The following is a 27,487-nucleotide window of genomic DNA, read 5'->3' on the forward strand; positions in this document are numbered from 1 at the left end:
TACTTCAATTCAGATAAAGTTTATTTTTCTCTAGAAAAACATTCATTTTCCATACATACATACACAGTGGTAAAGCATCCATACACATACACACACATTTCTTTGCATAAAATAAAAAGAAGGGATACGAGTAGTCAAGTGTCAGACTGGAGCAGCACAACTTATGCAGATATCTGGTTCCACTGGCCAATGTGGAGCTGGCGGATCCGGTCCCGGCATGGAACGTGGCCCTAAACTGTAAGAGAGCTGGACGGTGAGTCTCATGGACAGCACCACCATCGCCCTCATTACTTCAGGAAGTTGCATGGTGGGAGAGGAAAAGGGACTGAGCTTCTGATGATTCCCTCCCCGTCTTATGGAAGGCTCCCCCACCCATCCTAGAATGCTCTGCCCCCCTGCTTCCAGCCGGCTACCCCTGGCCGCCCAGGGATCCAGGCCACACTGCGCGGTCCCCGAGGGCCTTGGCCTATGACTCCTACGCTCCCACCTCTAGACCCCCCCCCCCCACACACACACACTATGGGGCTACCAGCTCTGGATGGTTCCTGAACCATCACTTGATTGCTCCACAGCTGACTTATATTCACCCGGGGAGATGTCACTATCATGGCTACAACTGCACCTTCTGCTCACGACTGCTGGGTGCTTTAGTGTGTCCAAAGTAAGTGAGAGGTTTTCTTGTCAAAACATTCTGCTAACCTGTTAAATAAACTGAAGTTCAGCTCAGAAAAAAATAAAAAGAAGGGTCTGTCTGTTGGGTTGAGTAGTAGAGCAATGCTTCCCTCTCCACTTCTGCTTCAGTAAAATAGATGGAGTGAATGGCTGGAAGGGTAGATAAATAAAAGACATACAGGAAAAAAAAAGGACTGGCATAAAACTCCCACGCTCAGAAATGCCCTCTCGATTCTTTGGTAACTGAAATCCGTTGAGGGGTAAATTTTAACACAAACTTTTGCCCCAATTAGTAAGAACCAGATGTGGTTCACAGTGGCAGCCATCTTGGAAGAACCCCCCACCCCCCAGGTTGTCACCATGCATCCTTCCTGTATTTATACTACAACACTTTCATTAATGTTGCAGAATTAAACAAGTATATAGTAGTGACTTATAAGGCAAACAGCAAAAGAGTAGCAGTAATTCAGCCAGCACGCCATAAACAGTGTGGCTTTTACAACTCCTTCAACTTTTAAGTCCAACTATAACTGGCCAAGGCAATCGAAGGATTGGAAGAGGCACGTAAAAAGAGAGAGGGGCATCTGTTGTGGTGGGTGCTGGAGACATAAGAGATATACTGTGCCTTCTTTTAGCATCAATGTCAACGATAATTGGTTGTTTGTTCTTGGAAAGAGTGAACGACCTCAGGGCTAAAATAGCCTGCCTAGCTTGGGGCACTGACAGATGCCATCGTGCGCACGTGTGCGCGCACGCACGCACGCACACACACACACACACACACACACACATACAAACACATGTATTGGTGCAAAACGGGGGAGTGAACAGAGTGGGAGGAGACATGGCAGGGCAGATTTAAAAGTGAGTGAGGTTGACATTGAGCATAACGATGGAAAAAAGGATGACAGGAAAGAGTGGAAGGTGCAGTGCATGGGATGGGGTGGGGGGGGTGGCGGGGTGGAATCAGACACAACATGATATGCAATTGCCCCAGTGGTAAGAATCCGCTTTAAAGCAGCTCTGATATCGCCAGTGTGCATGCATGCATTTGTGTGTGTGTGTGTGTGTGTGTGTGTGTGTGTGTGTGTGTGTGTGTGTGTGTGTGTGTGTATGTGCATACCTGACCTGCACAGGAGAAAGGGGTCTGGGGTGAAGAACTAACGTCAGGGCATTAGTTAAGGTCATAAGGCAGAGAGACAACTAGAAGAAGAGAGGGACATGACAGACAGGCAGTGCATTAACAGGACTCTTTGTGTCAAGTCACAGTAGATGGCACAAGAGAAACTGAAAAAAGGAAAAAACAGACTGACCCTAACCCTAAAAAAAGTGGAGTGGTGTCAATATATCATAGAGTTAAAATACAAAATTGAAAACAAAAAGGTTCTGTATTGTTAAGGTAGAGGGCAAAAAGTCAGCTGCGGTTGACAGCAGCAGGTAGGCTCATGCTACGGTGCCAGTGCAACAACAAAGGTCACGGTAACGGTCTCACGTATCAAAGCGGACGGGGAGGGTTGTGTTTATGAGAAGCAAGTGTGCAAAACCCTTTACAGAAGACACAAGACGGCCCACGACCTCTCACACAAAAGGCTCACAAACTTTACATACACGCTCGGTCAGTCAGACACATGTGCACTTTAGATAAAAATAAATGTGTCAGATCACACGTGTGACCCCCCCCCCCAGACTCAGCTGCTAAGCACTGAGGTTGAGGGGAGGGAGGGAAGGGAGGAAGGAGTGCTTGGCTCGTGGTGGAGAAGTCAGAGGGTGTGACTTAGGTAGGAGCTGTCAAATGTGTCATATGCGACAGAGGAGTACGTCTTGGAAGACAAAAAGTGTGAGGAAGCCGAGGAGGACGAATGCTGGCACTTGGTCCACTGTCAGGCTGTCTCCTCAAGGCCACAGCGTCGTCTGAACTCCTGTCCTCGTTCATGGATCCATTTATTGGATACTGGAGCACGGAGAAAGGAGAGGTAGAAGAACAAGAACAAGCAAAGAGAAAGAGATTACATTTACATTACATTACAGTCATTTAGCTGACGCTTTTATCCAAAGTGACTTAAAATAAGTGCATTTATAACGTAGGAAATCAGGAGAACGACTAGTCATCAGAGGTCATAAGTGCATCTAAACAAGCATCTAAGAGCAAACCAGTGCTCAAGTAAAAGCGCAAGAAAGAGATTTTTTTTTTATGAATGATACAATAAGTGCTAAGAACAAGTAACAGGGTAGTAGTTCTTGAAGAGTTGAGTAGTTCTTGAAGAGGTGAGATGTGTCAGTAGGTAACAGCAGCAACTTCAGAAGAGATCTTGGACTGAAAGGTACAGCGCTGTGAAAAAGTATTTGCCCACTTCCTGATTGATTTCCTCTATTTTTGCATATTTGTCACACTGAATAGTTTCATGGCAGGGTGGTGCAGTGGTTAGCGCGGTCGCCTCACAGCAAGAAGGTCCTGGGTTCGAGCCCCAGGGTAGTCCAACCTTGGGTGGGGGTCGTCCCAGGTCATCCTCTGTGTGGAGTTTGCATGTTCTCCCCGTGTCTGCGTGGGTTTCCTCTGGGGGCTCCGGTTTCCCCCCACAGTCCAAAAACATGTAGGTCAGGTGAATCGGCTGTACTAAATTGTCCCTAGGTGTGAATGTGTGTGTGTGTGTGTGTGTGGGCCCTGTGATGGTCTGGTGGCCCATCCAGGGTGTCTCCCCGCCTGCCATCCAATGACTGGATGGCAGGCGGGGAGATGGGCTCCAGCAGCCCCGCGACCCTGAGTAAGGATAAGCGGTTTGGATAATGGATGGATGGTTTCAGATTTTCATACAAAATGAAATATGAGACTGCAGTAAACACAAAATATTTTTTAAATGATTGTTTCACTAAGGAAAAAAGTTATCAAACACCCATCGGAAAAAGTAATGCCCCCCTGAACTTGATAACTGGTTGTGCCACCTTTAGTAGGAAGTGCAACTAAATGCTTCTGATAATTGGAGATCAGTCTTTCACATCACCGTGGAGGGAATTTTGGCCCGGTTTTCTAAGCAGAAGTGATGTAATTCGACAACACTGGAGGTTTTTCGAGCATGAACTGCTCATTTAAGGTCCTGCCACAGCATCTCGATGGGGTTCGAGTCAGGACTTTGACTAAGCCTCCCCAAACCCTTCCTTTTTTTCCCTTTTGAGCCATTCTGAGATGGACTTACTCTTGTGTTTTGGATCATTGGCCTGCTGCATAATCCAATTACACTTCAGCTTCAGATCACAGACAGATGACGGGATATTCTCCTTCAGAACTGCAAGGCCTCCGACTGCAAATCCCTCCAACGGATAGTGAAGACAGCTGGAAAGATCATAGGAACTGCTCTCCCATCCATCCAGGCCATCTTTGATGCACGGTGCACCTGGAAGGCTATTAGCATTGTGAAGGACCCCACCCACCCTTCCAACATCCACTTCACCCTCCTACCCTCTGGCAGGAGGAGCATCCGTGCTGCGTCCACCAAACGATGCAACAGTTTCATTCCTCAGGCTGTGAGGTTCCTCAACAGCCTGAACACTTAGACCTTCCATAAAATGACTTTTGGACCTTCTTACTCACTGTCCGTGTCAGGTGTGCTTGTGATGTTTAGGTCTGTGAAGCCTTATTCTTCTTTTTAATGCACTTTTTGTTTTTAATATTTATTGTGTGTCATTTGTTTTTATGTGGCACTGAGGTCCTTGTGAAATATAATTTCATTCCCTTGTATGTATGAGACACACATATAAGGCAATGACAAATAAAAGCAGTCTAAGTCTAAGCCTAGGAATGTTCTGGTAGAGAGAGGAATTCATGATTCAGTTCAATGATGGCAAATCTTCCAGGCCCTGACACAGCAAAGCATACCCACACCAACACACTACCACCACGTTTTGACTGTTGGAATGATGTTCTTGTTGTGAAATGTTGTGTTTGCTTTACACCAGACATAACAGGACCTTTGTATTTGAAAAAGTTTCACTTTTGACTTGTCTGTCCACAGAACATTATCTCAGAAGGCTTGGGGGTCATCAATGTGCTTTTTTGCAAATGTGAGATAAGCACTAATGTTTCTTAGTTAGCAGTGGTTTGCGCCTTGCAAATCTCCCATGATTCCATTTTTGCCCATACTCTTTCTTATGTTCAAATCATGAACATAAGAAACTAGCCTCAGCTAAGGCCGGACTCGACCTTAGCTGGGGCTAGAGAGGCTTGCAGCTCTGTAGATGATTACCTGGGTTTTTTGCAAATTCCTGGATGAGTTGTTGCTGCGCCTTGGAGGAATTCTGTCACCCGGCCACCCCTGGGAAGATTCACCACGGTTCAAAGTTTTCTCCATTTGGAGAAAATGGCTCTCATTGTGGTTTACTTGAGTTCTAGAGCCTAAGAAAAGGCTTTGTAACCCTTTCCAGACTGATATATCCCAACAACTTTTTTTCTTATTTCTTCCGTAATCCCCCCCCTTTTTTTTTCTCCCCAGTTGCATCTGGCCAATTACCCCACTCCTCCGAGTTGTCCCAGTCACTGCTCCATCCGCCCCTCTGCCGATCCGGGGAGGGCTGCAGACTACCACATGCCTCCTCCAATACACGTGGAGTCGCCAGCCGCTTCTTTTCACCCGACAGTGAGGAGTTTCACCAGGGGGACGTAGCAGGTGGGAAGATCATGCTATTCCCCTCAGTTCCCCTCCGACCAACCAGAGGAAGCGCTAGTGCAGCAACCAGGACACATACCCACATCCAGCTTCCCACCCACAGACACAGCTAATTGTGTCTGTAGGGAGGCCCGACCAAGCCGTAGGGAACATGGTGATTCGAACTGGTGATCCCCGTGTTGGTAGGCAACGGAATAGCCCGCCATGCTACCCGGACGCTCAAGCTTCCGTAATTTCCTTTGATGGCGGCATACTGTGCTGCTTGTTGAGACCTTGTAGCCTACTTCACATTGATGGTAAGGTTCTATATGTCATGTTTAGACTCAAATGGGCTGGCAGTAATCAAGCCTGGGTCTGCTCTAATTGAATCCAATGATCAATTAAATATGGTTAATTGGTGTAATGAGTAACAAAGAGGGCGATTACTTTTTCACACAGGGTCAGTTGGTGTCGGATAACTTTTTTCCTTAAATAATCATTTGAAAAATAAATTTTGTGCTTACTCAGGTTGTCTTTGTCTTATATTACATTTTGTATGAAGAGCTGAAAAAATTACGTGTGTCAAAAATGCAAAAACAGGAAATCAGGAAGGGGGCAAATACTTTTTCATGGCACTGTACCATTAATGGCAAACTGGCTTCCTTGCATAGAATAACTCACCCCACTTGTTCCCCACCAGAACAGGGCAGGCTGCATGTCTTGTCCTATAATCTCCTTCTCCGCTGGGGTACAGATTGTACCAGAACACTGCTGTCCCCTGGAAAACACAGTGTTCTCACTCAAGTGTACTAAAGACATGAAAAGGCAGTAATGTAAGCACACAGTAGTACTATTTAAGTAATCAATTAAAATGTGTAAAAACACATTTACAATGTTGCATTTTGCTATCTCATCCTAATAGTAAAATGACACTATATATTTGCCTATTTCCATTAGGCAAATATATAGTGTCATTGAGTATTTATAATATTTTTAGAGTACCCTTGAGAAAGGTTGTTGCAAAATCAAAATTAGCATAGTCCCATGAAGCAAATAATAATTTAAAAAAAACACTGCACATACATTGTGCATTAACTAAGTCCAAAAGAGTCATTATCACCAGTAAAAACAGCAGACTAAAACGAGAGTTTTCATCCATGTCCCATAGCATTAAACACTGTGCAGGGCACTGAAAAATGTAACCTGACTGACCAAGCAATGGCTATATTCAGTGAAATCAGTCATCTTTTAACATTGGGGAGTGTGAAAAGTTAACCATGGCAGACCAAGAGTTAAACCAACTCAATCCAGAGTTGCACAGTAACACTGCTTTTTCAGATTAGTTTGATTTGCAATGGTAAATGGTTTAGATCAAGCCAGTTCTAGTGACAGTGTTTGCACTCATCGACTGTATCAGGTGGTGGATGTATTGTACCTTTTTGGGCACCACAGCAGCTCCTACGTCTGTGAACACCGTGGCACCTCCTGATGCAACATCACTCATCTGCAAATGGAGGGGGGAATCAATTGGTATTCACAATGGCAACCATGGTAGAATTACGTCCCCTTCATGCACTGGGATCATATCAAACCACAGCAGATTATAGAGTTACGTTTTGAGCATCTATAAAACATTTTAAGCTCAAGCAGTATAAACCTTTTCCCTCTCCTATTTCAGTTCAGGCCAGTGACGTTACTTTAATTTTAAATTATATTTACTAATTGGCATCACTCGTTATTAAATTGTTGGATTGTACTCATTTATTTATTTAGTTTTACCTTCTGCTGCTTGCTCAGCCTGCTTGCTAAGCAGGATTGTTTTAAGACCCGTTTGTTTTTCTGTGGACTCTACCAATTCATTCAATCAGTCTTTTTTAAACACTTCAACACCAGTATGGCCATGTGTGAGGTATAAAACCCCAAACCCTGTAGCTATTTTACCAACTTCTCAGCTTAAAAATGTACTTTGGTCTATTAGTCCATGCCTGGTTTCTATTTTAAATAGCTCCTTGCAATCTGGTTGTGTTCCTGCTCATTTTAAACATGTAGTTGTTCAACTTAAAAAAAAACTGACCTTGATCCATCCCTTCTCAAAAAATATAGGCCTATATCTAAGCTGCCTTTTATCACAAAAAACAGCTGCACACAACTTTTTAGATAAACCGCAGTCTGGCTTCTGTCAGAAACATTCCACTGAAACGGCTCTTCTCACGAGTCTCCAATGACATAATGATGTCTTCTGATGTGGGGGAATGCACCGTTTTGGTGCTGCTAGATCTTAGTGCACCTTTTGATACTGTAGATCACAGCATCTTGACTGAAAGGCTTAGGCAGTGGGTGAGTGTCTCTGGGAGTGCCCAGGACTGGTTTCTCCCCCTATCTCTCGGATAGGAGTTTTTCTGTTTCACTTTAAAACCAGTTTCCCAGGAGACAATCACTTTAAATAGAGGTCTGAAACTGCTGCTCTTTTCTATGGTGTGCCTCAGGGTTCTGTCTTGGGTCCTACACTATTTGCTTTGTATATGCTTCCCTAGGCTTAGGTCTTATTATTAGCAAATTAAAGGTATCTCATATCACTGTTACACTGATGATATTCAGCTGTATGTTTCTCTTAAGCATTTTAAGACTGACAAACTCTGTACTGCACAATTGTCTGATTGCCATTGAGGAAAGAATGGCCAACAACTTTTTACAGCTAAACAGATAAGACTGAGGTCCTTATCACTGCTTCAGAATTAGGGATGGGCGACATGATCCAGAAAGGGCCAGTGTGGGTGCAGGTCTTTGTTCCAACCAAGCAGTTACACATCGGGGTCTACAAATCAAGGTCCTTAGCAAAGACTATTGGTTGACTAATAGAATCAGGTGTGTAACTGCTTGGTTGGAACAAAGACCTGCACCCACACCAGCCCTTTCTGAATCATGTTGCCCATCCCTGCTTCAGATACGCTTCCAAGGTTGCTCAGTGTGTTGGGTACCTTTCTTCAGCTGTATAGTCTAATCTTAGAAATCTTAGTGTTATTTTTGATCAGGCTACTTCAATCAACTTATTAAATTGTTCACCTGTACATGTTTTTTTCCCATTTAAGAAACATTGCCAAACTCAGGTTTGTTGTGTCACAACCTGAGCTTGAAATAATTATGGATCATTGGGTCCGCAGTGGTGTAGCGGTCTAAGCATTGGCTTTGTGTCAATGCAGTTGCCCACTGGGGACCGGGGTTCGCGCCTCGGTCTCGTCAGATCCGACTATGGCCGGACTCGATGAAGCAGCAATAATTGGCAACGCTGTCTTCGGGAGGGGGGCGGAGTCGGTTTGTGTTCATCACAAGAACGCGTCTCTGTGTGTGTCGGAAAAAAAGCAGTGGTTTGGCCTGGATTTGCCTTGTCACGGAAGTGGTGAGGTGTCTCCTTTGAGACTGCCAGCCGGAGAGATGCAGTTGGCGAACACATGCAGTACGAGGGTGGGTGTTTGAACTAAAATAGAGATCGATTGGCCACTAAATTGGGAGAAAAAAGGGAAAAATTAGAAATAAATTAAAAAAACAAAACAAATGATTATGGATCTAATGACTCAGTAGATGGAACAGTTTGCCTGAGGACCTGAGGGAGGCCCCCAAACTGATCACTTCTAAAAGCAGGTTAAAAACCTTACTTTTCACAACAGCCTATGGCTAAGTTCTTGCTGTGTGTGTGTGTGTGTGTGTGTGTGTGTGTGTGTGTGTGTGTGTATGTATATGAGTTTGCGAGTGTGTTTTGTATATTTTGATATTTGTATATTCTGCTCCGATCCCTGTATAACTGCACTAACACCTGTTGATATGCATATTTATTTTCTACAATTGCACTTTTATGATTGTGCTTTGATTGTATTGTCACTTTATGTAAAGCACATTATGTTGCCTGTGCTACATAAGTAAAGTTTGACTTGACTTATTCATGCTTTTATATCATCCTGGTTAGACTACTGCAATTCGCTTTTCACCTGCCTCAGCAAGTTGTCCCTGGACAGTCTATGAGAAAAAAAGAAAGCCACTTTATTTTGTCATTGTACAGTTGTTCGGTTACAATGAATTTGTCTTTTGCATTTAACCCATCCTATTGTATAGGAGCAGTGGGCAGCTGCAGCACCTGGGGACCAACTCCAGTTCTTCTTTCCATTGCCTTGGTCAGGGGCACAGACAGGAGTATTATTAGCATGTCTTTTTTTGATGGTGGGAGGAAACCGGAGCACCTGGAGGGAACCCACGCAGACATGGGGAGAACATGCAAACTCCACACAGAAAGGACCTGGGACAGCCTGGGGTTCAAACCCAGGACCTTCTTGCTGTGAGGCAACAGTGCTAACCACTGGGCCACCATGCCGCCATATGGTCCAGAATGTTGCTGCAAGGCTGTTGACCAGGTCCAGCAGGATGACTCACATTACATCCATTTTATCTTCTTTACATTGGATTCCCATCAAGTTTAGGATTCATTTTAAGGTTCTTGTTTTCACATATAGAACCCTGCATGGTCATGCACCTGCGTACATCTATGACTTGCTCCATCCCTATATCAACTAGTAGGTCGTTTAGGTTTTCTGACCAGGGCTTACTGGTTGTCCCTTGTTCTTGTTTGAAAAAAAGGAAAGAAGGTGATCTTAACTTACTTTTTACTACCTCTTTTAGTGTCTTGCATCTGTACTTTGTCTAAACACTTGTGTAGTGTAGTCTAAAGATGTATTCTGTACCCTTGTGTGGTAGATGCTAAAACCAGTTGTCCAGAGGTAATGATTTAAGAAGGGCAGGGATGACTTGGATGACAGTAGAGATAAATAGAAAAGTTACTAACGTAAAGTAGCCAGGTGGCGATGCGGTTTCCTGTGCCCAGCTCCTTGAAAGCATCTGGCTCATCTTTCTGCAAAACCAAACCAACAGAGGAAGAGCTGAGCCTGAAAGAAATATATTTAAAGCTATGCAAATTTACTAGCATGGCTTTACGCTTTGTGATAAACACATATTTCCTTGTAAAATTATGGATAGCTGCAAGCTCTAAGTATCTTCCAACTGTAAGTCTCCCCACTAGCATAGCTGATGAACTGAACCCCAGATATCAATTCGCAATATGGTTTACACGTTTAATTTTGCCAGTTGCTTTTCCAAGGGGCAACTTTTGCAATGGGACCAGGGACAATGACTACATTACTGTGTACGCTTAGCATTCTAGTTAGACAATAAGTTTAAAAATAGCTTTTGACTAGTATACCATAATGCCTTGTTGTAAAAATTACAATGAGTTGGAGAAAATTTATCTAGCTGAATGAAGATTGAACTGAGTTACTATTACACTGATAAAGACACAAACACACATACACCATAATAACTTGCGTAATATGGGTGTGTGTATTTTGATAAGTTAATGTTTTATCTCGTATTAACATGGCCGGAATATAAAAAGTTGTTGTTTACCCGTCCAAAGTCAAAGTGAGGCTCATACTGCCCTCCCACGCCATAGTTAGCCACCTGAACACACACAAGACAACAGAATAAGTCAAAAGTACAGTAAGAGTTGAATTTAAAACACACACACACACACACACACACACACACACACACACACACACACACACACACACACACACGAGTCATAGCATGGAGAGACAAGCAGAAGCAACCAGGCCAACATTTACAGTTAGGTCCATATTAAAATGAACCAACTCTTCAAGTTCAGCCCATTTCTAAATATAGGAGAAACACAATATCATGCAACAATAACCACGACTATTTTTAGGTAAAATACTTGTTTTTACAAAGTGAAAAGTGTGACAAAGTAAATGGGGTGTTTGGGTAGCATAGCAGTCTATTCCGTTGCCTACCAACATGGGGATCTCTGGTTCGAATGCCTGTTACCTCCGGCTTGGTCGGGCGTCCCTACAGACACAATTGGCCGTGTCTGCGAGAGGGAAGCTTGATGTGGGTATTTGTCCTGGTCCCTGCACTAGCGCCTCCTCTGGTCGGTCAGGGTGCCTATTCAGGGGGGAGGGGGAACTGCGGGGAACAGCGTGATCCTCCCATGCCCTATGTCCCCCTGGCGAAACTCCACACTGTCAGGTGAAAAGAAGTGGCTGGCGACTCCACATGTATTGGAAGAGGCATTTGGTAGTCTGCAGCCATCCCTGGATCGGCAGAGGGGGTGGAGAAGCAACCGGAACAGCTTGGAAAATAGGGTAATTGGCCAAGTACAATTGGGGAGAAAAGAGGGGGGGGGGGGAATAAAAAAAACAACAACAAAAAAACCCCATCAATCAACGTTTTCTTTTTATTTTTCCCCCTTTTTCTCCCCAATTGTATTTAGGCAATTACCCCACTCTTCCAAGCCATCTCGGTCGCTGCTCCATCCCCTCTGCCGACCCGGGGAGGGCTGCAGACTACCACATACCTCCTCCGATACACATGGAGTCGCCAGCCGCTTCTTTTCACCTGAGTGAGGAGTTTCGCCAGTGGGACGTAGTGCGTGGGAGGATCATGCTATTCCCCCTCCAGTTCCCCCCGTCCCCCCGAACAGGTGCCCCGACCAACCAGAGGAGGTACTAGTGAGGTGACCAGGTCACATACCCACATCCAGCTTCCCACCCGCAGACATGGCCAAATGTGTCTGTAAGGACACCCGACCAAGCCGGAGGTAACGCGGGGATTTGAACCAGAGATCTCCGTGTTGGTAGGCAACGGAATAGATCGCTATGCTACCTGAACGCCCCCACCATCAAATAACTTCTACAAACAACACTTATCCAAAAGACAAATATTGGTAGAGATGTTAACGTGACGGGAACCAGATGAAATTATTTTTTTTGTTTAGCCTGTTCTCCGCTAAAAGTTGTACTGGCGACCGCCACTTGAGATTCTGGCTTGCCTTTTTCAAGAGCACCCATGTTGTCCATTTCCTATATGGTCTATGGTGCAAACTCAAGTCAGGAGAAGCTGGTTGTTACCTGTAGCTCCTCTGCTGTGGTGACGTCCAGGCCGGTGATGTCCTGTATTCTCTGGTTGATCTTATCCACCACCGGATGCTCATAGGCAGCTAGCCAAGCACTGACACCAGAGACGGGGATTAACAGTGGAGAGATTAGTGTTTCATACAAATCATAGTTTGAGGTGAACCCCCCGCCCCACCCTGACCTAACAAAGCACAAAGCTCACCACTCATTCTGAGGTGCTCTCGGCAGACGCATCAGTTAACCTTTTGTCCATCTGACCACGGCGGCTTGTTCATCTCAATACTGGCCAATTAATCTGACTTCACAACCAGCCAAGTTGCTGTGTTTAATTTATAACAAAGATTTCCTCTCAAACTATCGTTTGTTACTTGGAGAGGAGGCAAAGTTACTACGCGGTGATAAAAATTTACCAAGATTTGCAAAGAAGCTATTTACTTCCTGAATATAAGACTTAATGAATGTCCAGACAGACAGAAGGATGATTAGTTGAAAATACGCATTTCATTATTGTCCACTGAATTAAGTCAAATTTAAGGATTAGATGCAGCAACATTTAGAAAGTTTTATACCAAGGGTCAGGGGATATATTTGAAGATACACAATAATACCAAGTAGGCACTTTCTAGAAAATCTCCCTAATACACTGTCTACAAATTACTTTGAATTGTGCACCCAGAGAAGGTACGCACAAAGTTTTCATTATGGATCCACTTTCCTGTCCCGCACCCTCACTGCTTGTCTTCATGAGAGACAGATATGGATGACTAACAGTTATCTGAAATTCATCAGTAGTAAAACTGAGCTACTCCCCATTGGCACTAAATCTACACTCCGAAAACTAATATTTGCTCACTCCCTATTGCTGAGCCACCATACCTGTCTCTACTCAGGCTAGGAGCCTTGCTGTTATCCCAGATAGTACCCTTTCCTTTTTCCAGTCATATAAACAATTGCCCTCGGATTGCCCTTTTCCATCTACAAAACAGCAGACTACACCCTGCTTTTATCAAAACACTCCACAGAAGTCTTAGTCAATGCTGTGGTCACATCACGCATTGACTACTGCAATACGATCCTGGCAGGCATCCCAAAACACTTATTCACCGACTTCAACTCATCCAGAATTCTGCAACACAGATGATTACCTGGTCAAAGTCCACTGACCATCTCTCCCCTGCTGATTCAGTTACACTGGCTTCCTTAGTCACAGCGGATTAATTTACAAAAAATGTTATTAAGAAAGAAGGAAAGCCACTTTCTTTTTGTCACTGTACAGTTGTTTTGCTCACGATGAAATTTGTCTTCAAGAACAGCACCTGAGGACCAACTCCAGTTCTTCTTTCCATTGCCTTGGTCAGGGGCACAGACAGGAGTATTGACCTAACATGCATGTCTTCTTTTTTTTAAAATAAATTTATTTCTGATTTCTCCCAATTTAATGGGCAATCGATCCCTATTTTAGTTCAAACACCCACCCTCGTACTGCATGCGTTCGCCAACTGCTTCTCTCCGGCTGGCAGTCTCAAAGGAGACGCCTCACCACTTTCGTGACAAGGCGAATCCAGGCCGAACCACTGCTTTTTCCGACACGCACAGAGACGCATTCATGTGACGAACACAAGCCGACTCTGCCCCCCTCCCGAAGACAGCGCTGCCAATTATTGCTGCTTCATCGAGTCTGGCCATAGTCAGATCTGACGAGACCGGGGTGTAAACTCCGGTCCCCAGTGGGCAACTGCATCGACACAAAGCCGATGCTTAGACCGCTACACCACCGCGGACCCATAACATGCATGTCTTTTTGATGGTGGGAGGAAACCGGAGCACCCGGAGGAAACCCACGCAGACACGGGGAGAACATGCAAACAGAAAGGACCTGGGACAGCCTGAGGCTCGAACCCAGGACCTTCTTGCTGTGAGGCAACAGTGCTAACCATTGGGCACAGTGGCCCAGTGGTTAGCACTGTTATTGTTATTATCAATATTCAAAGCTTTTCATATCCCCTGCTTATCTCACAGACCTCCTTCAGACTTACACTTCATCTGTGGTCTTCCCCAGCAGGTCTATTGGCACTACCAGCCATCAACCTCAGCACAATGGGTGCCAGGGCTTTCTCCTGTGCTACACTCAAACTCTGGAACCTGTCACATCCGCTTACTGGACTCCATTACAGAATTCAAAACTGCTCTTAAAACCCACCTTTTTAAACTTTAACAGAATTAACAGCATCAAACTCATCTTTTTTTAACTCCTCCTGATGTATGCTCTATTGCTTAATGTGTGTTTTATTGTTGATAGCACTAATGTTTTTTACTGCTTTTTTTATTGTATTTGATGTAAGGGGACCTTGACTGTCATGAAAGGCGCCTTTAAATCAAGTGTTTATTATTCATTCATTCATTATCCAAGCCGCTTATCCGAATTCGAGTCGTGGGATTATTATTTTATTTATTATTATTTTATTATGTTATTATTTATTTATTTATTTATTAACTAATTATTATTATTGTAAGTGCCCAAATATAATTGTTTCTACGTAACATTTTGTTGCCACACCATTCTATGCTCATTACATTATAGGGAGAGATTAGAATTATTAGATCTAGGAGAAATATTTTAAAGTATCTACTCTGGATTATTTGCATCTACAATGGTCTATAGCCAGGTTAGCACACTAGAATAAAGCCACTGAAAAGTAGTTTTACCCAGAATGCTTTCATGAGGCAGGCAAAGGGAAAAAAGGTTTCACCAGAAAAGACAGAGACAGAAAGACAGTGAGGGGTTCAAGTCTTGAAAACAGTTTCACATGCATTTGATGCACGTGATCATTTTCTCAGAAGGCTAAAACAATAACAACAATAACAACAGCAGTCCTTTACAGAATTAGAGGACATAAGGAGCCAATTTGGAAAAGGAAGGAGAAGATGGGAATTTAAGCATGTAATATCCAGGACAGTTTAGGGGACGATGATACTGCCAAAACCACAGCAAAAGAGGGAAGTGTGTGGCGCTTCTTTTTTAACAGAATAGTAGCATGGCAGCTTTTTTTCCTGAAGTGATGACGGGTTTTTTCAAGGCTTTGATTGGAACTGATGAGAACCAGCAGTGAAATCTCAAAAAGGTCTCAAATCAAGGCAACAATTCTGGTCGACATCTCTGAAATCAGCTGGTCAGCCCTCTGCACTGTTTTGCATTACTGTATACAACCAATGCATTGTGCACTTTTGTCGTTATCTCTGATAGAGTCAAAATTTGGAAATTCACAGCATATGGATCAGCACAACTGTTCTGAAGACCTGAATTTTGGCTGAAGTCTTTTAAGACGTGCCAGAAATATAGAACAACATAAACAAAACCAGATTTAAAGCCTTTTTGGGATTCACAAAGTGTTTTGAGGCTTCAACCAAAGTAAGCAGAAACGGTCTCAGACTGCCTTTGAGCCCTTACCTCTTGGAGACTCTGTAATTTGCCGTGGTCAGTTTGCCTGTCTGAGGGTCATGCACCGTGGCACGCCTCAGCTAGTTCCCCCACACACGTTATAGTAACACAAAGAGAGGGGAAGAGAAAGAGGAAGAGAAAGAAATGGTCACTAACTGACACAGAGACGTTGCCTGACCATGCTTTAGTCAGGGAGGCAGCAGGGTGGCTACTGGTTAGAGATTGTCCTCCGATATAAAAGTTACGGGTTTGACCTCAGCACATGTGCCCATAACAGCCATGTTTCCTGCTGAAGTGTCCCTGAGCAGGACACAGAAACTCTACCTGCACATTCAGTCTAAGCTGCACTGCATAAAGGTGTTGGCTTCATGGAGAAAAAAATCCCCAAAAAAAAGTGAACAAATTTATTGGTGCAAAGTGCAGGACATGCTGACTGACTCCCTGCAGAACAAGTGCGACATGACCATAAGGTTATTTATAACATAATAAGACTGCCCCTCCTGCCTCCCTTGACAGTGTTAAGGAGATGAGAAGAGTCAAACACAAATGTTTTCTGACATCCTTTCCTCCCTTGCATGGATGAAAGCAGGTTTGCGATCCTTGGCAAGAGCAAAAGCTAGACGCTAACAGAACACGTCAAGTGAATATTATTTTTGGTAATGGTCTTAATAAACTGTATGCAATATGTACATATCTTGTATTTTGATAGATATCGTTGCCAATAGATGATATACACATCATTTACAAAAACATAAAATTTTCCAGCTCTACTTGTGATTAAACTAATTCCTTTGAAAATCGTAATTCTAAGATAACCTTATGTGGGGCTGTGCTCTTGCCAAGACGTCTGCCCAAATAGACAAGGTGCGGATAGGGTGTTAGATGCTTGCACGGTGGAATGGGGAGGAGGGGGCAGGAGAATAGGGCCTTCGGGGGTATGGGGTGGCAGAAGTGAGGGGGGGGGGTGTCGATTCAGGACTCTGGCCCATCGCTCCTGGCCTGGTGGTGGTGTCTTACCTCTTGCTGATGCGATAGTGGGCCGTCTCCAGCACACCAGTTACAGGGTTAGAGATGGTGGCGCGGCGCAGCTGTGGAGCCAACCGCGCGACAGTTACAGGGGAGACAAACACGTACTGGCTGACCGGTTAATCGTGATCGGCTCCTTCCACATTTACCATCATTCATGCAGTGTGTGTGTTGGTACCCATTGGGCTTGTTTGAGCCTCAGCTGTCTGCTGGGGCCACGGGGTGAGAATTTCCATCACTACACTAAGCCAAACAACACAACACAACACTATATTGCACTGCACTACACTACACCAAACTAACCTTGAAGCAAACGTCTGGTAATGTTAGGCCATATCTTCCTATTTCAAAAGAGTCAGACCAAGCGTTGGGTAGCAGAATCTTTTCAATCGATTCAGTAATGGGTAAGCTAGTCAGCCGACCGCTCTGCACCAAGTTGTAATGTAATCCGTCAGGACAGTGGCGCTTGCCAAATATTTTCCATTAAAAGAGTTTGCTTTTGGCAAACAACCTCAGAATGTTATGAGAGGAGTCTAAAACATCTTAGCCAGAGCTGGTAGAGGTCTTTTACAGGCTCTGCCTGCCATATCCAATTCTAAAAATAGAAAAAGAAAAATCTAGAAAAAGTCCCTATCTTGGTGGATTAGCTATGCCTCAAATACACCTGCAATACAAAGTAGGTATGCAGGTAAATCCTTCTGAATGTAGCTTCAACTTAACAGATATGGACATCGATACGGAGTCAGTATTATTTCTTTCCCCACCAGATGGATGGTGGAACATGTGGAAAGCTGATCCTTTGTCACTTTTCAAGGATAACCTCCATCCATGCTTCGCATGATAAAGGGACACGTAAACTAAATGAAATCTCTGTTGTTTCTTCTGTTGGTCATCTGCTATTACAAGTGAAGCTTTTGCAACACCTAGTGGAGCAAAAACTCCATCACATACTGACTAACAGTTCGCTACAATGCCAGCAGTAATGGCTTTGTTAATACTCAGCTCTTCACACAAATAAACTTTTCCTAGTTTCTGATTCAGCGAATGTCAAAATTGAATCCGCATTCCTCTCACCGGAGCTACGTATCATTTGCTTTGTGTCTCACTCCAGTGAATTAAAATGACAGCAAAGAATATTCGTCTTGTCAGGGCACTATGGCTGTGACACTTGTGCTTCTTGCTACTGATTGTGAGTAAAACTCATGTGAAGTCACTCTAGGTAATCCATTGTCTTGTAAATAGTGAAAAGTAAACTTTTCGCATGCCCACTTGACTTACTCTGGGTTTGGCCAGCTCTTTGACCTTCTCCATTTCCTTCTCCGACACGATGTTGTGGTAACGGACGATGCGCGGGCGGTCCCACTCATCTTCTTCCTTCACCGGACCAATCACGTACATCGGGTGGCGGCTGTTGTCATAGTAACGGCAAAACAGGCGGCTCTGTCTGCGAGGAGTCTGAGGGAGAAGAAAGACAGAAAAGGAGAAAGGGAAAATGTTGGTTTTGATCAGGAAATGAAAAGAATCACTTTTGGAATCTCCATTTTGTCCTTGACCCACATAACAGATAGGAGTGGTGATACAGGGGAATGAATGGGTCTGTTTGTGTGTGTATATATATATTTATTCATTAATTAGAGGTGTGTGTGTGGGGGGGGGGGTCAATTCAGATGCTGTGAAGAGGTTGGTGATGATTTGTACATCCCCGAATGTTTGAATTTAAATGATTTGAATGTTTACTCTTGGAAGTGTACTCATGTTTTAAGCTTTTGCAACAACAGTTTAACTTCGTCCTGGGTATGTCGGCGACTAAACTGGCACGCTCACTTCAACCCTTGAGTTGTTGTGAGGAGGGTGTGCGGACACCCAGCAGGACTAAAAACAAAACCTGTCAAAGGGCGGATGAGTTCCTCTGTGAACCAACAGCCATCCATACCTGGAGAGGACATAGGGACCACCAGGCACCCCCCCGAAACACAATGATGGCTCAACCGAGACCTGTTGAGGCATCAGCTGTGCTCCTACGACTTCCATAGTTTATGGAACCGATGACGATGAAGATGATGAACAAATGGGGCTTCAAGTAAATGCATTTTGTTGTGCATGTTCTTTGGATTATTGCAGTTTCCACATTTTGCTGCAATAATATAGAATCGGGAGGTATGTTGCGTTTGTGCACAGGTGCGTTTCACCATCCCTCCTCACCATCTTGAGGCCCTCGCCGCGACACAGCTGCTCGTACTTCTTCCTCTCTGGCAGGTAGTCGGCAGGACGACCCTTGGAGGTCTCCGTCTTCAGCTCCCTCTTGTCTCTCTCTGCCCCCTCCTTCTTCTCCTTCTCCTTCTCCTTCTCCTCGGCCTTCTTCTGCTTGCCCAGCTGGTACTCGAAGTATTTCAGGTTCCCGTTGGCTCTCTGGTGGGCCGGGTCTGATGAAACCAAAGTTGGGGGGACAATGAAGTATATGATGTAATAGTGGAGTAAATGGCAATATAATGAGCCAGAGATTGAAGTACCTTGTATTTTTTTAATTACAGTAGATTTTAGAGTAGGACAATAACACAAAAAACAACCTTAAGTTTAACAACATATTTAATAATATGTTTTAAAACTACTGAGACACCCTGTCTTCACTGAAGTGTATATGTAATGCTTTCACTTTTTTACGCTACAAAACTCGTTCCTTTATCTCTCGCCACCATAAGAGATGCTGATGCTGAGGATTCATGCATCTGAATACAATGAACGCGTTGCATATGCAGCTAGAAAGCCAGGTATCTTGTTGACTGCTAGACTACCTTTAAGACGCTGTCTAAAACATATTTCTCCCAAACAGAATACTAAAAGAATCCATAATCTTTGCAGATGATTTTTTGATCGCAGATGTCAATGCCGGTTATACCCATTCATTTACGTGTTGGTAACTTGTGCAGCTATAATACCCACCAAGTTTGAGCAGCCTCTTGGTGTACTCCAAGGCCCTCTCCAGCTCCCCCTGCTGGTAGACGGAGTAGCTAAGGTAGTCGAGGATGGTGACGGTGTCCACGGTGGTCGACTCCTCGCCCTGGGCCAGCTGCTTGATAGCCTGGCCCATCCACAGCTCCGTGTGGTAGTAGTCTGCCTCCGAGTACGCAATCTTCCCCAGGTCGTAGCAGTCGTCAACGGTCAGCGTGCTCCTAGATGACACCGCCAAGGAGGTGCCTGGATGGTGGAGAGCAAGAGGAGTAAGCATGCTTTTACTGGATGACAGAACAATTCCAGATAGTGAGCAATCTCTCCTCTTTTTTTCCCCACATATGTTAATTTTTGCAAATCAATTTTTACACATGCAATGACTAGAAGAGTGCACTCAGCAGAGTGCAGATATCCACCAGGCATATGTCCCCTTCTCCGGTGCTCGGACGTAGGCAAAAAACCAGCTGAGGAGTTAGCACCCAATTGTAGTATAAAACAGGTTTTTCAAAGGTTTTGAATCAGCGCAACCACGAACCGAGAGAGAGAGAGAGAGAGAGAGAGAGAGAGAGAGAGAGAGAGAGAGAGAGAGAGAGAGAGAGAGAGAGAGAGAGAGAGCGAGAGAGAGAGCGAGAGAATGTTTTTCAAAAGTTTTGAATCACCGCAACGAGAGGTTCTTGATCGTAGTCATAACTGTGCTCAAAAAATATTAGGCTGACCGATCCAGTAGTATGCAAAATTAGCTGCAGACAGACAGACAGACACACACACTCACATACAGATGCGTGCGCATGACCAAACACATAATCTTCTCCAGGCTACCGCCCGGCGGAGATTAAAATAAAAACAAAAAGAAAGCGAGAGAGCTGAGAGCAGGAGCGAGACAGAGAGAGCAGCGGTGGTTTAGCGAGCTAGAGAGTGAATGAACAGAACTCAATTGTGGCATAAAACAGGTTTTATAAAGGCTTTGAATCACTGCAACCATGAGAGGTTCTTGATCATACAGTCATAACCGTGTATAAGAAAATATAGGCTTATAGGTCCAGTAGAGTGCGAGATTAAACGCGGACACAGACAGCGCGAGCGAGCTGAGAGTACGAGCGAGAGAGAGAGCAGCGGTGGTTGAGCGAGCTAGAGAGTGAATGAATAGAACACAATTGCGGTATAAACAGTGCTCAAAGTGGGCCGGTACTCACCGGTATGCAGTACTGGCACTTCTACATTTTACTCTTTGGTGTACCGTGACTTTTTCATGAACACCGGCACTTCTCACAAGCTCCCCATTACTCTTTTCTGCTGTCCACATCAATAAACTGCCTTAACCATGGGGTACTGGGGGCACTATGTACCCAGGGGGCACTATGTGATGCTCACCTGTTCCCATTCTAGCTTGCCCGCTTTTCTATGTCAAGTCAAGTCAATTTTATTTGTATAGCCCAATATCAGCGGCTAATCTAAGCAGAAATTCAGAATGTAATAATGATTTGCTGATACCGGCCGCTACACACTTGTGAAGAAGGGGAGTACTGGCACTTATTTCTTTCCACTTCAAGCACTGGGTATAAAACAGGTTTTTCAAGGTGTCTTTATGCATGCTCAATAATCCAGGTAAGGAAATCACAGAAAGTTGAATCAGTTCATCTGGACACAACGTTTATTGAAAGAAACGTTTCAGCACTCATCTAAGTGACCTACACTGACTGTGTCTGCTCCTGAAGCTGTGTCTTCAGTCCACCTACTTCACATACAGGGGGCAGTACTACAGGCAGAAGCATGGGTGCGCTATGGGTTCCCCAGTCTCACCTATAGTGGCCAACTATGGAGGAAGTGGAAAAGAGGGCTCTGATGTCCTATCCAGGGACACCACCTAGCCATTGGTTCAGATTTGTGGACGACACCTGGGTTAAAATTAAATCTCAGGATGCACCACATTTCACCGACCACATTATCTCTGTGGGCAACCACATCAAGTTCACCAGGGAGGATTTGAAAAATGACAGGTTAGCCTTCTTAGACTGAAACTGCAATTGGTGATGGGGGATATCTGATTGTTGATGTTTACTGTAAAATAACACATACTGATCAGTACTTAAGGTTTGACTCTCATCATCCACTGGGACACAAACTAGGAGTCATCAGGATGCTGTACCACCGAGCTGACAATGTCCCTACCGCCACAGTGGCCAGGGGAGGGGACAAATTCCACATTAAACAGGCCCTGGTTAAGTGTGGTTATCGTAACTGGGCATTTGTCAAAGCCAGCAAGACGCCCAAACAGTGCATCAGCCAATCGAAGAGAGGAGAAGGACAACAGCTGTCTAAGTGTGAACTTAGACAGCTGTTGTCTAAGTTCACATATGCAGTGGGAGTATCGGAACAGTTGAGACACGTATTCTCCAAATACCGCATCTCAGTTACTTTCAAACCCCAAAACACACTGTGCCACAAATTAGTCCACCCCAAGGATCAGGTCCCCCGGCACAAACAGAGCAATATAGTATACACTGTTAAGTGCCAGAAGGATTGCTGTGACTTGTACATCAGGGAAACCAAGCAGACGCTGGCCAAGAGGATGGCACAACACAGAAGTGCTAACATGTCAGGCCAGGACTTCACAGTCTACACCCATCTCCAGGCCAGTGGCCACTCTTTCAAGGATGAGGATGTGCACATCCTTGATGGGGAGGAACGCTAGTTTGAATGGGGAGTCAAAGAGGCCATCTATGTGAAGAGGGAACGACCATCCCTGAACCAAGGGGGGCTTAAGAGTACATCTGTCACCATCTTACAGTGCTGTGATTGCAACTATTCCCCAATCCTCTGTGAATAGTACACATGGCCAATGTAACTCTAGTTAATGGTCACGGCAATTTGCATATGAAACTGATCGTTGGTTTCGGTCGTTATGCCACTGTATTGTGTATAAGGGTGGGATACCTGTAGTCAGTTGAGACTGAAGAGGACACTTAGACGAGTGATGAAACGGTTCTCTCAATAAACATTCAGTATGTTTACATGACACCTAAAAAATCGAATTATTGCGTTAGTCCGACTAAAACCGGACTTTTAAAATGCATGTAAACATGTTAGCTCGACTGAAATCGAAGTTGTAATAGTCGGACTAACACACCCAGATAATGCGATTGGAAGTTGATTTACTTCTGCATGTATACACCTTAGTCGGACTGGAGCTGGTTGAGGCGATCTGCACACGCGCTAACTTTCCGCGTGCCAAGTCTGACCCGGAAGTCGAACAGCGTAAACAGAAGAAGAGGGGGATACAAGAAGAGGAAGCCAGTAACTGCAAACATGGCGAAAACATCGCAAGCTCATTTTTGGACGGATGAAGAGACAGAGTATATGCTTACTCAGTTGAAAGAGCTGAACATTTTAAAATACATGGACGGGAGGAAGACAAGAAATGGCGACTTATTCAAAAAAGTAGCCGAGCAGATGGTCGGGGCGATTGTTGTGCTCTGCGTGTGTGACGCAATAGGTCAACCGGTAATGGCCCAATACAAACAAGCTGAAAGAGTGCATATCACCACCTATCGTAGCGAGGCCCACATGACTCCCTCAGTAAATCGATTTCCCTCCCGCGCATGTATACTGGGACCAAAGTCAGTAGTCGGACTAATGAACTAATCCAGCTATAACCATAGCTCGACTAAACTGTGCATGTAAATGTACTGATTGTGTCCAGATGAACTGACTCAACTTTCTGGGAGGTTTTTCAAAGGCTTTGAATCACCACAACCGCAAGAGGCTCTTGGTCATACAGTCATAACTGTGCACAAAAAATATTAGGCCGATAGGTCCAGTAGTATGCGAGATTAACCACGGACACACACACACACACGATCCCCTCCAAGTTACTGCCTGGTGGAGATAAAAAATCCCAGTTTAACTGAGAATTACATTTCTGCTCCAACATCAACAAGCCCCTTGATGTGACCAGACAGGACACTAATGGCTACAGCTGCATGCGCTTATACCGAGACAAGTTTATACTGAGAACCAGTTGGCTCCTGTAAAAAAACTAAATCAAAACATTCCCATGTGATGAGAGAGGCGGCCAGAGAAATATCTGGAACCAATGCTTGCAAAAGCACAAACACACACACACACTCACCAGGCAGCTCTCCAGTCGAGATAGTGTTGGTGTCCAGTTTATACGTGTCCTGGAGTCTCATTAGGGCCTTGCCTGCCCCAATCTGATCATCGTCATTGGGGAAATATTGCCTCTGGATGGTCAGGTTCGAGATAAACCCTGGGAAAAACAATGAAGGAGCGGCGAGATGAATGTCTAACAAACTGAGACACACACACATGTACACACACACAGAAACAAAAAGCGGCATTGTTGAGACTCTTCTATGACTTTTTAAGGCATTTTCTGCTTTATTTAGGTAAAGTGTCGGTAAAGAGGGTCACCTGACCTCACATGGCATCATCTGGCTGAGTCATTACGACAACCTTCCAGGAAGTAGTTTTCAATCAGAATGCACAATACTATATGATCCTATCCGAGGTCTGTGATTAGCTATCATGGCTTACTAGTGTGTGCTGTAATCATGCGTGTGAGTGCATATGCATATATGGGTCTGTTGAATAGCAAATATGAAGTTTTGTGGATGTGACTGTATGTACATTATATTGCTATTGTGTCTTGGCCTTTGTGTGTACATGCATACTTCCCTGTGGTATTAACCTAAATGTAAGTTTGCTGGTTATAACCTAGTGAATCTATGCATACGTGTGTGTTTGAAACAGCAAATATCAAAGTTTGTGGGTGTACATGTATACATGTAAACTCGCCACCCATATCCTTGCTTATATGTTTTGTCAACAGAATTTGTGTGTGTGTGTGTGTGTGTGTGTGCATACCGTCTGACACGTCAGTGAGAACCAGGCTCTCCAGCTCACCCCACTCCGTATTGAGTCTCTTCATCAGCTTGAAGGCATTGACTGGATGCCCCAAGAAGCCCTCTGGGTCCTGAGTAGCGGACGCTGTTAGCACGTCTAGCTTGTCAGCCCACCTAGAAACACACACATATACACACACACACACACACACACACACACACACACACACACACACACACACACACACACACACACACACACACACACACACACACACACACACACACACACACACACAAGTTATAAGAATTATCACTGCCAATTCCAGACTGATTCCACTGGATTATGATTCCATAATCCAATGCTTTAAAAAAAAAATCCCTCATCAGTTCCTTGTCACAAAACAACATATTTCCTTTATAGCCCCGCAAAAACACTAAGTCTGTATTGATTAAAAATATATTAAACTGACCCAGACACTGGTTTGAATTGAAATTCTGCAGCCAGTTCCAAATTAGAACAAAAACAAATCTATGCTACATAAGACTGGTTTATTATTCACAATAACCTCGACTCCTCCAAAAAAGCACAAAACAAAACAAAAACAAAACAAAACGTGCACGCTTAACTGTGCAACAGCCAGTCTTTGAGGGGAGCTAATGTTAGCCAAAGACTTGGCCAGACATTTAGCTGAGTTCATGTTAAGCGATGGCGTCATATTACAATGTTGGATTTCTGTTAAATGTCAAAACAGCTTCCTCAATAGACCCTGGCCTCATTTCCCGACACCCCCTCCTCCTCCTCCTCTTCTCTCTCTCTCTCTGTTATAAAACAAATCTCAGTATTTCATGCTAGCTGAAGCCATTCAAGAACGAAGTAAACACCCTCTCTCAAAAGGCTGCCCCACCCTACTGACCAAACAACTGATTGGTCGGAATATAAAGGGATCAGATTTGTCTGCACACAAAGAGAGAAGATAACTGTCTTTTCTACAGGGCTGGGCCTGCTCTTACACCGAGAGCAATGGCAATATGAAACCCAGCGTTAAGCTGCTGAGTCATGTTCTGCTCCGGTTAACAGTAATCGGTGTTGTACTTATCGAGCACTAATAAAGGAAATATGTTGTATAATAAGAGTGTCTGACGCCACGCGACATAACCACGTTAATTCAACAAAAAATAAAACTTCCGCAGCATTAGTTTTGGCTGTCCTTTGCGACAAGCCAGATGACTGAAACACTATGTGAGACCTGAATGGAGAGGGAGAGGGAGAGGGGAAGGGAGGAGAGGAGAGGAAAACAATACAAGGAATGCCGTCCAAAGTGTCTGGTAGAGGAGAGGAATCCGTCCATCTAAAGTCAATACACATATTAATCCATATTATCTATACTTTAGTGAAGGTGTGTTTCCGAAGGGCTGACTCACTTTTTGACCTGCTCCAGTTTGTTCTCCTCTGCTCGGATGTAGTCCTTCAGAGAGATGACCAGGTCCTTCTCTGTGAACAGCAAGTCAGTCATGTGGCCTGGAGGAGTGTGTGCGACACACACGCGCGTGCGCGCACACACACACACACACACACACACACACACACACACAAACACACACACACACACACACACGTGTGAAAACACACTCAAAAATTGTCATTAATAAAGTCCTACCTGCAAGCTGGAATAGCATGAAAATAAAAGATTGCTACAGGAATTAACCAGGAGGTGAATGCAATAGTTGGTTGATGTTATGCCCTTGGTGAAGGGGGTGGGGGGCACTGATGCATTGGACTAGACAGAGTTCAGCAGGTAACAGCAACGGGGGAAAAAGCTGTTTCTGAGCCTGTTGCTGTGGAAGCGGAGGCTCCTGTACTGTAGTGCCTTCCAGATGGGAGGAGGGTAAACAGATTGTGGTTTGGGTGAGAGGTATCCTTGATAATGTCTCGCAGCTCACGCCCTCCGCCAACATGTGTGTTGGAGGACTTCAATGGAGGGGAGATGGGTGCCGATGATGTGCTGGGCAATTTTCAAGGCCTTGCATTCGGAGACGCAGCAGATGCTTTACCACACTGAGATGCAGTTGGTGCGGATGCTCTCGATTTGTACAGTGGTAAAGGTTCATCAGGATCTGGGGAGACAGGTGAGCTTTCTTCAGTTTCCTCTGGAAGTAAACACGTTGCTGCGCCTATTTGATCAGGGCAGAGGAGTTGGTACTCCAAGAGAGGTCCTTGGAGATGTGGATACCCAGGAATTTGAAGCAGGACACACACTACCTTAGTCCTATTGATATAAATGGGGATGTAGTCGCAGCCTTTAGCTCTCCTGTAGTTCACGATGAGCTCCTTGGTCTTCTCAGTGTTGAGGGTCAGGTTGTTTTTGGCACACTGCACACCCAGATGCTGGACCTTGTTTCTGTAAGCGGATTCATTGTTGTTGCTTATCAGGCATACCACTGTGGTGTCGTCTGCGAACTTGATTATGGTATTGGAACTATGAACAGGAACGTAGTCATTGGTCAAAAGGGAGTAGAGAAGAGGGCTCAGCACATAACCCTGTGGGACACCAGTGTTCAATGTCAGGGTGGAGAAGGTGTGGCAGTCCTAACAGACTGCAGTCTGTTGGTCAGGAAATTCAGGGTCCAGTTGCGGAGTGAAGTGCTGATACAAAGGTCATGGAGTTTGGTGACCAGCTTGGAGGAGATGATGGTGTTGAATGCTGAGCTGAAGCCGATGAACAGCATCCTGATGTCATCACTGTATACTCTGCTGAGGTGGATCAGTGAATCAATGTCTCGTTCACTCTTGGCATACAGCTTGATGTCATCATCCATGTAGAGGAGGTGACTGATGGTTACCCATCTTCTGAGCTCGTTACGTTGTTGTCAGTTCTGGTCCATTCTGGCCTGTGTGAATAAAAGAGCACTCCCGGGGTCGTG

General features: G+C 44.6%; 1 protein-coding gene across 2 annotated transcripts in view; it reads right to left on the reverse strand.

Moving 5' to 3' along the window:
* Positions 1-8: 8 nt before the first annotated feature.
* Positions 9-27,487, reverse strand: part of p4ha1a (prolyl 4-hydroxylase, alpha polypeptide I a) — a 35,329-nt gene continuing 7,850 nt past the window's right edge. The window contains exons 3-15 of one of the 2 annotated variants that reach the window (XM_056296891.1): positions 25,988-26,084; positions 24,585-24,736; positions 23,830-23,967; positions 19,692-19,946; positions 18,954-19,174; positions 18,030-18,206; positions 15,735-15,805; positions 12,281-12,380; positions 10,758-10,811; positions 10,141-10,206; positions 6,745-6,813; positions 5,991-6,087; positions 9-2,623 (exon numbers count right to left, since the gene is read on the reverse strand). In XM_056296891.1, coding sequence (XP_056152866.1) covers positions 2,553-2,623; positions 5,991-6,087; positions 6,745-6,813; positions 10,141-10,206; positions 10,758-10,811; positions 12,281-12,380; positions 15,735-15,805; positions 18,030-18,206; positions 18,954-19,174; positions 19,692-19,946; positions 23,830-23,967; positions 24,585-24,736; positions 25,988-26,084 — 1,568 coding nt within the window. In that variant the 3' untranslated portion in view covers positions 9-2,552. Of the gene's footprint in view, positions 2,624-5,990; positions 6,088-6,744; positions 6,814-10,140; positions 10,207-10,757; positions 10,812-12,280; positions 12,381-15,734; positions 15,806-16,742; positions 16,814-18,029; positions 18,207-18,953; positions 19,175-19,691; positions 19,947-23,829; positions 23,968-24,584; positions 24,737-25,987; positions 26,085-27,487 lie in introns of both variants that reach the window. The other variant, XM_056296890.1, reaches the window with a different exon arrangement.

This window comes from Lampris incognitus, chromosome 17, assembly GCF_029633865.1.
Source record: "Lampris incognitus isolate fLamInc1 chromosome 17, fLamInc1.hap2, whole genome shotgun sequence".
In the NCBI taxonomy this organism is placed as follows: Eukaryota; Metazoa; Chordata; class Actinopteri; order Lampriformes; family Lampridae; genus Lampris; species Lampris incognitus.